At 32.9% G+C, this 14,323-nt stretch overlaps 2 protein-coding genes across 2 annotated transcripts; both read right to left on the bottom strand.

Moving 5' to 3' along the window:
• Window positions 1–279: 279 nt before the first annotated feature.
• On the bottom strand, window positions 280–2,694 carry LOC135132495 (allergen Cr-PI-like). Its single transcript, XM_064060614.1, has 4 exons — window positions 2,586–2,694; window positions 2,404–2,537; window positions 1,491–2,348; window positions 280–1,441 (listed from the first exon to the last, which is right to left on the bottom strand). Exons 1-4 carry the CDS (start codon window positions 2,656–2,658, stop codon window positions 362–364), a joined length of 2,145 nt encoding a protein of 714 aa, XP_063916684.1. The 5' UTR covers window positions 2,659–2,694; the 3' UTR covers window positions 280–361.
• Window positions 2,695–9,104: 6,410 nt separating this feature from the next.
• On the bottom strand, window positions 9,105–11,413 carry LOC135132298 (larval serum protein 1 alpha chain-like). The gene is made up of 5 exons (XM_064060346.1): window positions 11,307–11,413; window positions 11,130–11,263; window positions 10,292–11,074; window positions 9,463–10,238; window positions 9,105–9,411 (listed from the first exon to the last, which is right to left on the bottom strand). Exons 1-5 carry the CDS (start codon window positions 11,380–11,382, stop codon window positions 9,156–9,158), a joined length of 2,025 nt encoding a protein of 674 aa, XP_063916416.1. The 5' UTR covers window positions 11,383–11,413; the 3' UTR covers window positions 9,105–9,155.
• Between the last annotated feature and the right edge of the window lie 2,910 nt (window positions 11,414–14,323).

The raw sequence follows: 14,323 nt of genomic DNA, 5'->3' as shown, positions 1-14,323 counted from the left end.
ACATTGCCACTTGACTTTTGTTTGTTCTGTAAACTGCGAGAGAGTGGGTTAATATTGAACAATGAATTTCCAGCAAGGCAGGTCTTTAAAACTCGTTTTATTTTATAATAAAGCAAACATGTAGATTTTAGAATATTAATTTTTTATCAGTCTCGTTATATTTCAAAGCGTACTCTGACTATATTTATTATAGCTCGTTTATTTTCATTGGATGTCACACAACTTGTTGTCTGCGTATCAAACTAAACGAAGTATATTAATAAAATAAAATAACAAAAATGTTGTGTATGCAGTTTATTAATCCAAATAATACAAGTCATAAGATTCATTGAAAGACATCGGAACTTTTCGTCGTGGTACCCTAATGATGATGGCTGGTAGAAGTGGAAGTGTTGATATCATCAACATGTCTGTGGTAGACTTTCGTGGTGTAGAAGTACGAGTTGGGGATGTTGTAGAAGATCTGGTCGTAGTGGATCGGACGATCAAATGGATATCCAAATGGATAATTGTCAATATGTTGGGCACCAGAACCCACTCTTGGATAATAGTACTTAGAATCGTCATACTCTTCCTGGTGGTGCTTGTACGGAACATACGGGCTCACGATCACATAGAACTGGAATTCTTGACCACCATAAGTACCCTTCGGCAACAAGAATCTCCTTGGGAAACCGAAATAGGCCTCATCGGCGTCCACACTGAACTCCCCGTTACCTTCCAAAGCACCAACAACCTGCTGGTACAACTCCTTGTAACTAGTACGATCATTCTCGAAGAAGTAGTTCTGGTGCGAGTTACGTTCGATCACGTTTTCGCCAGCCTTCAGTTGGTACTTGAAGTGCTCGAACTCGACGAAGTTAAGACGGTTCTGGCTGATGTTGAAGTACCGTCCGTACTCATCGTACTTAGGTCCAAGGTACACCCTCACGACAGCTTCTTGTTCCTTCTCGGATTGAACGTAGATCTTGTAGGTGAAAGGTTTGTGGTTGAGACGCTCTTGACGAACTCGGATTTGTACTTTATCGTTTTCGTATTCTTGAGGAGTGACGAACACAGCGTTGCTCACATCGGAGTAGAAGTAGTCGAAGTAGGTGACAAGACGGTCGAACTCGACATTCTTTACTTCAACACCCTGGAAGTACAAATCTTGTTCGGTGTAAGAGGGTAGACGAGATTTGTATTTCTGGAAGTACAAGACGATTCTCTTGTAGAATTGGTAGAAAGCTGGGTCACGGAGGGACGTTTCGTAGTGCTCGAGGGCTGAAGGAGCCACGTGGTACTTGTCTACGGGTTGGTATGAGTACCCTAGGAGGTGACGGGCGTAGACGTGCAAAGCTCCGTAGTAGTACCTATCGGGTGAGTCGGGGTTGGACTCGACCAAGTTACCAAGAACGTTGAAGCCTTCTTCGGTGTATAGATTGACTTTTTCGCCGTCATGCTACGAAAAGAGTGATAGATTTTGCTAGTGGTACGACAACGGTACTTACTGTGTAGACGTATCCTCTGTCGATGGCTTCACTGATTCTTCTTTCATAGTCTTGGACGTGGGTGTAACTGTAGGCGTACTTGTTGTTTCCGTACCTCTGACCATAGTTGTAGAAATATTCATACAAGTGGGCATAGTTGGGCCTCGTTGGGAATTGCAACCCGTTGGGGTACTGCAGCGACGGATAGTACCCAGTCTCGAACGGCACTTCCCAATTGTAGAACGGAATTTCTCCGAAACCGTTAGAAAGACGTTCCAAGTAGTACCGGGCTAAGATTTGTTGATACACGTAGTAGTACTGTTCGCCACGATGGTCGTGCTCGTAGTCGTATTCGTCACCACCCAGCCAGTGAGGGTAGAAGATATTGTAGTAGTAGTAGAACGCGTTGACACCTACATCTTCAGTGAAGTACGACAGAGACTGTTCAGGGTGGAGGTTCAAGTAGTACCCGGAGTAGTTAGCATTGATGGTGTAACCATGGTAGCTACCGTGCTCTTCACCTTGTTGGGCCCCTTGTCCGTAGTACTGTTGCTTGTACCGGTACGCTTGTTGGATGACTTCGTTATTATAAAAGTAGTACGGGTAGATTTCGTAGATTGGGGGCAAAATAACCCCGTAGGTGTCAGCCCGGTGGACTATAGCAACAGACAGTGAGTACAAATAAACACCTTCGTTGACATGTTGACGAGCCCAGACAGCAGTCTTGTAGAAAGTTTCATAGTCTTTGGCGTAGTAGAAAAGTTTGTAGAGAGCGATGGCTTGCTGCAGGTGCTCTTCATAGAACACTGAGAAGATCTCACCCCTTGGAAGCAACCCGTACTTGTAGATTTGGTAGTAGTACTTTGCAACCTCGGGTTTCTAAATACACACCAAAATTAAACTAATAAAAATAGGTACGAAAAACGGTACTCACAGTGTAGTAGTCGTAGTGTTCGTGGATGTTGTAGTTCTGCGCGATTTCGACATGGTCCTTGTAGTAGCTGGGTTGGTTCACGTACTTGAAAAGTCGGAAAATGTCTCTTTGTCTCTCCAGGAACTGCTTGTCAGCTGAACAAAGCAGTTATCATCAAGTCGACTTAGACAGGTACTACTTACTGATTTTGTGTTGGGGGTGGGCCAAAGCCAGGGCACAGAGCCCCGCAAGAAGCGCTACTACGGTGAACCTCATGTCTGAGCGATCAAACAATTGTGCTACCAGTCACTAATTCTTACTACCTTTTATACCGCGCTAGAACCGACCCGAGTGACCCTTTGTTGATATTTTTTTGTTTCAGATGATTAGTTTCGGTTGGATTGATAGCGCACTGGCCGAATTTTAGTCGGGGTGATAAAAATAAGATGATTTATTGTGGAATTGTTTATTTAAGATTACGGTCGTACCATTCTTGGTTTGTTCTAGAATTCGGATTATCGGAATATCGGTCAGGAACGAAAACGATTTTTTAGGTGTGTCTGATTAGGTTATTTTTAGTGGTACTTTGTAACTGCTGAAAATAAATCTGGTGTGTTTAAGGTTATCGCTTTACCCTTTTAAACATTGTATAAAACGAGTAATCAGGTGAAATTTTTAAGCGATCGGGGGAAACGTAAACAGACGAGTTATCCAACGTACTTAGCTGATTAAATTAAGTAAATATAAATCAAATTAAAATCCGGTGGATGTGTTCGTTAGATAATCGCTTTAGTTTCCTCGGAACTGCAATGGAAAATAAAACTGGGTTTTTATCGGTCTTAATCATATTTTGCGGAGTTGACACCGTAAATATGTTGTGTTCGAAGAACATTTCTCGGTAATAATAATAACTGGAGAAAAATAAGAATGCACTGAAAATTTTTATCGACGGTTTAATGAGAGCAAATAAAATACGAATCGGATCTCTGCATAATTAATAACTGTGTTTATATAAACAATGACTTTCATAATTTCGTTGTTACCGTCACATTTATAATGATAAAATTGATAAATAGGTCACATAACACTTTGACTTGTAACAATGGGGAAGTAACCGATGCATGCATAATAATTAGACGAATTTGAAATTTTTTGTGTACATACTAAACACGTAGCTCAAATTTTAGTTATTTTTTTGACTTTTGACTTTGATTTGAATTTTAGATTCCACCGCTTGCCAAACAGAACTCAGTTAATATTAAAATAAGTTAGAGAAATCGAGAATGGAGGTGGGCGGTGATAAATTGTCAAAGTGTTATATGCAAGCAATTGCCCGCCCACCCACCCCTCCCTTTATTGTAGTGAATACTCTTAATATTGTTAATTATGACAGGATTAATATCTTATTATAATCTTATTTAAATCTGTTAAACTGTTGATGGGAAAATAGATAACTTGTAAATAAATTATCCAGAAAGTATCAAGCTGGTATTAAATAAGCATACCATACTGACGCTCATATTTCACCTATACGCTGATGGCAAAGTCGTTTTTCGAACAAAAATCAAAATTCCAGTTAAAAATATATAGTTCTAGACTCTATTATTTGTCTATATAAAATTCAACTTCTATCTCAGAGCCAATAAAATGAGTTATAAAAACGAAGTAGGGGTGGGTGGGTGGGTGGGGACAATTTTGACTTTGTTTTAAATCTTAGTTTCTACCGCTTTTCACGCAGAATTCAATTCTTATTTTATAGTAAATTAAGTAAGTCAGAGAAATAGAGAAAGAGATGGGCGGAGCTAAGTTTAGCTTTTTACCACAAATCTGTTAAACCGTTGGGGAAAAATTAAATAAAGTATCAAAAATATTAAGCTGGTGTTAAATAAACGTAGCAGTCGTAAGAGTTATATTTCAAAAGCAATATTATTGATGCTCCTCCCACTCGCAAAAGCTCCACCTTGATAAATCGAAAATTTAGATTTTTCGATTTCTAAATTTTCGAAATTTTAATTTTTCAATTTTTCGATTTTTGAATTTGTAAATTTTTCAAATTTTTGATATATCGAGTTTTTTATGTAAAATTTTTGATTTTTTTAGTTTTTAACTTTCCGATTTTTAAATTTTGGACTATTTCGATTTATTAACTTTTCGATTTTTCGACTATTTGACTTTCCGATTTCCCGATTTTCGATTTCTCGGTTTTTCTACATTTTGGATTTTCGATTTCTTGATTTTCCAATTTTTTGAAAATTTTTTGGATATTTTGATGTTTCGTTTTTTTCTTAATTTTTTAAATTTTCGATTTTTCGATTTCTGAATTCGTCAATTTTTCCATTTTTCAGTTCTTATATATATTTTTTTATTTTTCGAAATTTTAAATAGGTATAAAATATTCAATTTTTCAATTTTTAACCCAAATCTTCGATTTTTCGACTTTTTAACTTTCGATTTCTCTGTTTCTCGATCTTTTGATGTTTCAATTCCTCGATGTTTCAGTTGTTGAATTTTTCTTTGTTTAGATTTTTCAATTTTCGATGTTTTAGTTTTGATTTTTTTCAAATTTTCGATTCTTCAATTTTTTTACATTTTTCAATTTTTCGATATTAAGGGATTTTTCAATATTTTGATTTTTCGATTTTTTTATTGCTGACCTAGTAGATATTTTTATTTTTCAGTTTTTAGATTTTTTAAATTTTTTTACTTAATTTTTGACGCTTCAATTTTTTTATTCCTCAGTTTTTCGATTTTTCTACTTTTCAGTTTTTTGATGTATTGAATTTTCAAGTTTTCGATTTTCCAATTTTTCGCTACTTCAGTTTTGGAATTTACCAGATTCTCGATTTTTCATTTTTCGATTCAATTTTTCGGTTTTTCAATATTTTAAATTTAGGATTTTCGATTTTCCAATTCCCTGATTTTTAAATTTTTCGATTTTTGAATTTCTCAATTTTTTTCTTTTTTTGAGATATCGATTTTTTATGTACAATTTTTCAATTTTTTAGTTTTTAAATTTTCGATTAAACAATTTTTCGATTTTTCGACTTATCGACTCCGATTTCACGAATTTTAATGTTTCGATTGCTAGATGTTTTAATTTCTAAATGTTTCAATTGTTGAATCTTTCGATGATCCATTTTTCGATTTCGCGGTTTTTCGATTTCTGGGTTTCTCAATTTTTCCACTTTTTGGTTTTTCAATTTTTCGATTTTCTAAATTTTTCGATGTTTCGATTTTTCAATTGTTCGATTTTCCAAGTTTTCGTCATTTCAATTTTGAAATTTTCCAATTTCTCGATTTTTCAATTTTTCGATTCAATTTGCCGATTTTTCCATTTCCCAGTTTTTTTAATTTTGGATTTTCGCTATCTCAATTCCTGTATTTTTCCGTTTTTCGACTTTTCCTTTTTTTTAATTTTTCAATTTTTAAATTTTAGATTTTTCAGTTTTCCGGTATTTTTTTGTTTGGGTTTCTCGATTTTTCAATTTTTTAAATTTTCCATTTTTCGATTTCTCGATTTGTCGATTTTTAGATTTTTCAGATCTTCGATATTTCTATTTTTTAATTTTTAGAATTTTTAAATTTTTGATTTTGCAATTTTTTTATTTTCAATTTTTTTTAACTTTACATTTTTCGATTTTTCTATTTTTTTATTTATCAATTTTTTTGATATAAAATTTCTCAAATTCTCAATTTTATAACTTTGCGATTTTTCGATATTGGCCCAATTCGATTGCCCAAATTTACGATTTCTCGACTTTTTGACTTTCGATTTCTCTATTTCTGATGAGAAGATAGATAAATTCTAAAATAAAATATCTAGAAAGTATTAAGCTGGTGTTAAACAGGCATACCATACTTGCTATCTTTGCTTTCAAGTTATTTTCCTCTAACTCTCCGCCGTACTTGCGTTGTAAATTTCATACAAGAAAAAGTATGTTAAACGCAAGTCTTCCATTAAGGAATCTTAAAGAACTGTCAATGCCAAAGCATTATACATCTATCTTTCAGAGATCTTTCACGTACAATATTATCAAAGCTTACAATAAATTTTTATTAGAGTTTAATTCTAGTTCTTCCATCAATTGTTTTAGGAAAAAAATTAAAAAATGCTTGGTTAATACTTACGTTTAAGTTTATTATTGTGGTTCTGTTGCTTGTTGTTAATTTTTTGTTATTATTATTATTTGTATAAATTTAGTTTCTAATTATGGATTATTTAATTTAGATTTAATTAGTTTAATTTGTTTAATTTGATCATTACCTAGCTGACTCCTGTCTAGATATTTAATCCGTTTTTCTGTACAAACTGTTTGGTTAGTTCTATTTTCTTGTAAATCTAAGGTTAAGTGGAATAGCCTATGGCTAGACTTCGCCTATTATTATTTAATAAAGTCCTATTATTATTATTATTATTATCAATATTACTGACGCTCCTCCCACTAGCACAAGCTCCACCTCCACCTAAAAAGATCATTTCATTGACCAGGAGAAAAGGGGCGGCGTTCACAATCCTACCTAATAGAGTTCACTTTATTATGATTTTTAAATATTTCTAGGTATACGCTGTATACGTTTTTCGAAAAAAAATCAAAATTCCACTTAAAAAAATGTAGTTCTAGATTCTACTATTGATCAATATAAAATGCAACTTTCGTCACAGAACCAATGAAATGAGTTATCAAAATAGAGTAGGGGTGGGTGGGTGGGGTTAATTTATTCTAGTGACTAGAATCTTTAAGGTCTTTTAGAATGTCTCTAGTGTGTAGAATTTTTTAAAGCTTTAAAATCTTCTAAATCTTTCAGAACTTTGGAAACCCTGGAACCTTTAGCATGTCTATAATATTAAGATTGAGTAGTCTTCTGAAATCTGGAGGTCATAACTTTTTTGCAAAATTTCTAGAACTTTCAAAATTTCCACATTAGCCCGATTTTTCATATACAGAATGCCCGGAATTTCCAGATTTTCCAAAATTTCTAAAATTATCAGGCTCCCGTTATGTCAGAATTTTGATATTCAACGTTTCTAGGTTTTACACATTTTCTCATTTTCAGAAATTTTCCAGATTTTCTAAAATTTATAGGCTTCAAAACTTAATTTTTGAAATCTTTACAATCTCTAAGATTTGTAAGATACAAATTTTTCGATTATTCGATTTTTCCATTTTTGGCGTTTCTAAATTTTCGATTTTTGGATTAATCGATTTTTCGATTTCTCGATTTTTTCATTTCTCAGTTTTCGAATTTTCCAGATTTTTGGTTTCTCAATTTTTCGATTTTTTTAATTTTCGACTTCTCAATCTTTTAATTTTTATTCTTCAATGTTCCTTCGATTTTTCGGCTTCTCGATTTTTCCATTTATTGATTTAGCAATTTTTTAATATTGCAATTTTGAGATTTTTCAATATTTTTTTCGATTTTTCGTTCCAATTTTCCGAATTCCCAATTTTTTATATTTTTCAATTTTCCAACTTTTTTTGTTTCGGTTTTTCGTTTTATCAATTTTTAATTTTTTTTAATTCTTATTCTTTGATTTCTCGATTTTTGGACTTTTTGGGTTTCAGATTTTTTGATTTTTCGAATTTTTGACTTTTCGACTGTTAAATCTTTCGAGTTTTCGATTTACCGATTTTTTATCTATTTTCTTCGACATTTTAATTTTTCAATTTTTTTAATTTTAGATTTTTCGATTTTTCAGTTCCTTGATATTTCTATATCTTTTTAGGTTTTAATTTTTCCAATTTTTTCAATTTTATGCCATTTCGATTTCTCGGTTTTTCAATTTTTTTACATTTTTGGATTTTGCAATTTTTCGGTTTTACAGTTGTTTGGCATTTCAATTTTAGGAATTTTTTAATTTCTAGATTTTCCAGTTTTTCGATGTTTTAAATTATAGATTTTTCGTTTTTTTATGTTTCATTACTCAATCTTTTGATTTTTTAACTTCGATATTTTGATTACTCGATTTTTCAATTTTTAAAATTTTTAATTTTTCGATTTGCAAATTTTTTAATTTTTCTAGTTTTAAAATTTTTTCATTTCTCGATTAATCAATATCTGTGTTCGACTGCACTTCGACTATTCCTTCGAAATAACTTTCAACCTATTTTTCCACCAAAGTTATGTTCACAACCTCATAAAACAAAAAAAAAACTCTTAAATTCGAAAAAGAATATAAAAACCAATTTATAGCAATAAATGTTTTTAATATTTTGTTGGATCTTCCTTCTGTTTAGAATCTTCAGCGTATTTACCATTTACAATTTCTAGTGACTAGAATGTTTAAGGTCTAAAAGACCTAAAAGAATGTCTCTAATCTGAAGAATTTTTTAAAGCTTTAAAATCTTCTAAATTTTTCATGTCTATAATATTAAGATTGAGTAGTCTTCTGAAATCTGGAGGTCATAACTTTTTTGAAAAATTTCTGGAACTTTCAAAATTTCCAAGTTAGCCCGACTTTTCACACACAGAATGCCCGGAATTTCCAGTTTTTCCAAAATTTATAGACTTCAAGACTCCAAATCTTCGGAATGTTTGAAATTTTACAATCTCTAAGATTTGTAAGATAATAATTAGGGTGTTCAAGACCTCTAGTGTGTTAAATTTATAAAAATTAAAGAAAGCATTCCTTTACGATTTTTACATTTTTAAGATTTTAGTTTTCTGTAAATTTTTATCGATGGTTTAAATGAGAGCAAATAAAACACGAATCGGATCTCTGAATAATTAATAACTGTGTTTATATAAACAATGACTTTCATAATTTCGTTATGTTACGCGTTTCTGTGATAAATCTTGGCAGAGTAGAAATACGAGTTGGGTATGCTCTGAAAAACTTGGTCGTAATTGATGGTTCTATCAAAGGGATAACCCAGTGGGTATTCGTCGATATATTTAGCCCCAGAGCCAACTTTTGGGTAGTAGTAATCCTCAGAGTACTCTCGGTGGTACTTGGGACGAACATAGGGACTAACAAACACGTAGAACTGACAATCAAACCCGTCGACTCTACCTTTGGGTAACAAAAACCTAACAAAAATCACTCTTAAATCACAAAATCGAAAAAATGTGAAGTCTCACCTTCTGGGTATGCCATAATAAGCCTCATTATTGCGAACTTGAAATTCGTTTTTACCACCCAAAGCGTCGACAACTTGTTGGTACAACTCCCTATAGCCAACACGATCGTCTTGGTAGAAAGGAGTTTGTTGCGAACTCCGTTCAATGACGTTTTGACCAGACCTCAACTGATATTTAAAATGGTCAAAGATAACAAAATTGAGACGATTCTCGCTGATGTTAATAAACCGACCATACTCATCGAATTTCGGCCCGATATACATTTTAACCACAGCGGTTTGATTCTTGTCCGAGTTAACAAACACCTTGTAGCCGAAAGCGTCATGATTTAGACGCTTTTGGCGAATTTTAATCTGGATTTTGTCTTCCTGGTATTCTCGAACCGTCACGTAGACGGCATTGGTCACGTCGGCGTAAAAGTAATCAAAATAGGTGACAAGAGGGTCGAACTCAACCTTTTTAACTTCCACACCCTCGAAAAGCAAATGTTTTTCTGTGTAGGGTGGAAGCTGTGACTTGTACTTGTGATAGAAGGAGACGATCTTCTTGAAAAATTGATAAAACGCGGGATCGCGAAGAGAAGTTTCGAGGTGTTCTAAAACAGACGGAATAGGTTTTTTGTTTATGATTTGGTAGGAAGAGCCTAGAAGGTGGCGCGCGTGTTCGTGGACAGGACCGTAGTAGTGACGATTGGGAGAATCCGGGTTGGATTGGACTAAATTTCCAAGGATGGTCACACCATCTTTGGAATACAAATTAAGTTTTTGGCCGCCTTGCTACAACAGAATTGTGTGATTTTTGTTAGTGTGTTTGACAACTAAATAGTTACTGTGTAGACGTATCCTTTGTCGATGGCGTCACGGATTCTTCTTTCATAGTCCTGGACCAAAGTGTAGTCGACGTATTTAGGTCCATAATTGTAGAAGATAGGTCTTACTGGAAAGTGTACACCGTTAGGATACTGCAAACTTGGGTGATAACCAGTTTCTAAAGGTACTTTCCAGTCCAAGTGTGGAACTTCACCGAAGCCGTTACATAGACGTTCCAGGTAGTACTTTGACACGATTTGTTGATAAACGAAAAAATACGTTTCACCACGACGATCACGTCTGTAATCGTAATCGTCACTGCTTAGCCAGTGAGGGTAGTAAAGATTGTAATAGTAGTAGAAAGAGCTAAGACCGATGTCTTCGGTGAAGTACGACAAAGAGTGTTCCTGGTGCGAGTCCAAGTACCCGGAAGAGTTTGAAAAAATCGTGTAACCACGATCGTCTTCTTTAAGTTGTTTGTACTTAAAAGCTTGCTGAATCACGTCGCTACTGAAAAAGTAGAAAGGATTGATCTCGTGGATCGGAGGGATGATAATTCCATAAGTGTCCGAGCGATGAAAGATAGCGACAGAGAGTGCGTACAAAAAAACACCCTCATTGACATGCTGGCGTGCCCAAACTGCCGTCTTATAAAAAGTATGATAATCTCCAGCGTAGTATAAAAGTTTAAAGAGAGCAATAGCTTCTTCCAAATGTTTCTGGTAGAAGACTGAAAAAATTTCGCCTTTGGGGAGCAAACCATATTGATAGATCTTGTAAAAGTACTTTGCCACTTCGGGTTTCTGCATAAGTAGTATTTATCAAAGTTTGATTAACGTATGTTTAGTATTATCTTACGGAATAGTCGTTGTAATGTTCCTCGATTTTGTAGCTCTTGGAGATTTGAATATGTTCCTTGCGGCTGCTTGGCTGGTTGATATGTTTGAACAATTCGAGAATACCTCTTTGTCTTTCGAGAGCGCTTTTATCAGCTAAATCACAAATTATTTATGTTTAGAAAAAGCGAATACTTACTTATTGTGTGGTGTTTTACTGAAGGGTACGCCGCAACTAAGGCGAAAAGACCAAAAACAGCTACTATCAGATTCATTTCGGAGAAAGATTACAATGCGGTGATAATATTTATCGTCACATTTATAATGATAAGTAGGTCACATGACACTGTGACTTGTAACAATGGGGAAGTAACCGATGCATGCATAATAATTAGACGAATTGGAAATTTTATTGTGTACATACTAAACACGTAGCTTACATTTTAGTTATTTTTTTGACTTTTGACTTTGATTTGAATTTTAGATCCCATTGCTTGTCAGACACAATTCAATTCTTATTTTATAGTAATTAAAATCAGTCAGAGAATTCAGAGAAACGGAGCAAGGGGGTGGGTGGAGATAAGATTACCAGTGTTGTATGCAAGCAGTAGCCACGCCCACCCACCCCTCTCTCTATTCTAGTGAATAATCTTAATATTGTTAATTAATGTCAAGATTATTGTTATTATAATCTTACTCAAATCTGTTAAACTGTTGATGAGAAAATAGATAAATTGTAAATCAAGTACCTAGAAAGTATTAAGCGGGTGTTAAATAAGCGTACCAGACGTAAGAATGATATATCAAAAACTATATTATTGATGCTCCTCCCTCTCGCGAAAGCTCCGCCTTAATAAATCGTTTCATTGGCCCGGAGAAGAGCGGTGGCGTTTACAGTTGTACCTCATTGTGTCCACTTTATGTGATTTTCAAATATTCTACGTAAACACTGACAGCAATGTCGTTTTCGTATTAAAATTAAAATTTTATAAAAAAAAAATAAGTTGTAAATTCTATTATTTGTCAATATAAAATGCAACTTCCGACACAGAGCCAATGAAATGAGTTATCAAAATGGCGTAGGGGTGGGTGGGTGGGGTTTATTTCTTTTGTTTTAAATTTTAGATTCTACCGCTTGTCAAATTCGAACTCATTTCCTATTGTAAGGTAATTTAAATATGTCAGAGAAACGGAGAAAGGAGGTGGGCGAAGATAAGTTTTCAGAGTGTTATGTGAAAGCATTAGCCCCGCCCACCCACCCCTCTCTTTATTCTAATAAATACTCTTAATATTGTTAATTAATGACAAGATTATTATTTTATTATAATCTTACTCAAATCTGTTAAAGTATGATGAGAAAATAGATAAATTCTAAAATAAAATGGCTACAAACTATTCAGCTGGTGTTAAATAGGCATACCATCAGATTTAAAATCAATATTACTGACGCTCCTCCCACTAGCACAAGCTCCACCTAAAAAAATTATTTCGTTGACTAGGAGAAGAGGAGACCTAACTAGTAGAGTTTACTTTATTATGATTTTTAAATATTTCTAGGTATACGCTGACGGCAAAGTCGTTTTTCGAACAAAAATCAAAATTCCACTTAAAAAAATGTAGTTCTAGATTCTACTATTGGTCAATATAAAATGCAACTTTCGTCACAGAACCAATGAAGTGAGTTTTCAAAATGGATTTTTCAACTTTCGATTTCTCATTTTTTCGATATTTTAATTTTGGGACTTCAGTTTTTTCAATTTTTCAACGTTTCTATTATTCAATTTACCATATTTCAGCGTCCGGATTTTTCAATTTCCCCATTCTTCAAATTTTCGATTTATACACTTTTTCATTTACCTATTTCTCAATTTTTCGATGTTCCAGTTTTTGATTTTTCAATTTTCCAAATACTGATGTTCCTAAATTTTCAATTTTTCGATTTCTCAATTTCTCTATTAAGTGATTTTTCATTTTCCCATTTCTCGATTTCTCGACATGACAATGTATCGATTTTTCAGTTTTTCAAAATTTATATTTTTCGAATTTCTCGGATTTTTCGATTCTTAGATATTGGACTATTTCGATTTATTAATTTTTCGATTTTTCGACTATTTGACTTTCCGATTTTCCGAATTTCGATTTCTCGGTTTTTCTACATTTTGGATTTTCGATTTTTTGATTTTCCAATTTTTTGATCTACAATTTTTCAATCGCTCGATTTCCGAATATTTCTTCATTGAAATTTTTTGGATATTTTGATGTTTCGTTTTTTTTTAATTTTTTAAATTTTCGATTTTTCGATTTCTGAATTCGTCAATTTTTCCATTTTTCAGTTCTTATATTTATTTTTTTATTTTTCGAAATTTTAAATAGGTATAAAATATTCAATTTTTCAATTTTTAACCCAAATCTTCGATTTTTCGACGTTTGGACTTTCGATTTCTCTGTTTCTCGATCTTTTGATGTTTCAGTTTTTGAATTTTTCTTTGTTTAGATTTTTCAATTTTCGATGTTTTAGTTTTAATTTTTTTCAAATTTTCGATTCTTCAATTTTTTTACATTTTTCAATTTTTCGATATTAAGGGATTTTTCAATATTTTGATTTTTCGATTTTTTTAATGCTGATCTATTAGATATTTTTATTTTTCAGTTTTTCGATTTTTTAAATGTTTAGACTTAATTTTTGACGCTTCAATTTTTTGATTCCTCCGTTTTTCGATTTTTCTACTTTTCAGTTTTTCGATGTATTGAATTTTCAAGTTTTCGATTTTCCAATTTTTCGCTACTTCAGTTTTGGAATTTACCAGATTCTCGATTTTTCATTTTTCGATTCAATTTTTCGGTTTTTCAATATTTTAAATTTAGGATTTTCGATTTTCCAATCAGCTGATTTTGAAATTTTTCGATTTTTGAATTTCTCAATTTTTCTCTTTTTTTGAGATATCGATTTTTTATGTTCAATTTTTCAATTTTTTAATTTTTTAATTCTCGATTAAACAATTTTTCGATTTTTCGTCACATCGACTTTCCGATTTCACGAATTTTAATGTTTCGATTACTAGATGTTTTAATTTCTAGATGTTTCAATTGTTAAATTTTTCGATGTTCCGTTTTTCGTTTTCGCGGTTTTTGGATTTCTGGGTTTCTCAATTTTTCCACTTTTTGGCTTTTCAATTTTTCAATTTTCTAAATTTTTCGATGTTTCGATTTTTCAAT

Source organism: Zophobas morio, unplaced genomic scaffold (assembly GCF_036711695.1).
Source record: "Zophobas morio isolate AGI-343-1 ecotype UQ-CSIRO unplaced genomic scaffold, CSIRO_AGI_Zmor_V1 ptg000021l, whole genome shotgun sequence".
NCBI lineage: Eukaryota > Metazoa > Arthropoda > Insecta > Coleoptera > Tenebrionidae > Zophobas > Zophobas morio.
The sequence above is the reverse complement of the archived record's forward strand: the minus strand, read 5'-3'. Positions and strand labels throughout refer to the sequence as shown.

Bases quoted from the DNA above. Each gene is read 5' to 3' on its own strand.
- LOC135132495 (XM_064060614.1), bottom strand. From the start codon at position 2,658: ATGAGGTTCACCGTAGTAGCGCTTCTTGCGGGGCTCTGTGCCCTGGCT. The intron at 2,349-2,403 runs GTGAGTACCGTT...GTGTGTATTTAG, and splicing joins AACACTACGACTACTACACT to AAACCCGAGGTTGCAAAGTA. The intron at 1,442-1,490 runs GTAAGTACCGTT...CTCTTTTCGTAG, and splicing joins ACAGAGGATACGTCTACACA to CATGACGGCGAAAAAGTCAA.
- LOC135132298 (XM_064060346.1), bottom strand. From the start codon at position 11,382: ATGAATCTGATAGTAGCTGTTTTTGGTCTTTTCGCCTTAGTTGCGGCG. The intron at 11,075-11,129 runs GTAAGATAATAC...CTACTTATGCAG, and splicing joins AACATTACAACGACTATTCC to AAACCCGAAGTGGCAAAGTA. The intron at 10,239-10,291 runs GTAACTATTTAG...ATTCTGTTGTAG, and splicing joins ACAAAGGATACGTCTACACA to CAAGGCGGCCAAAAACTTAA.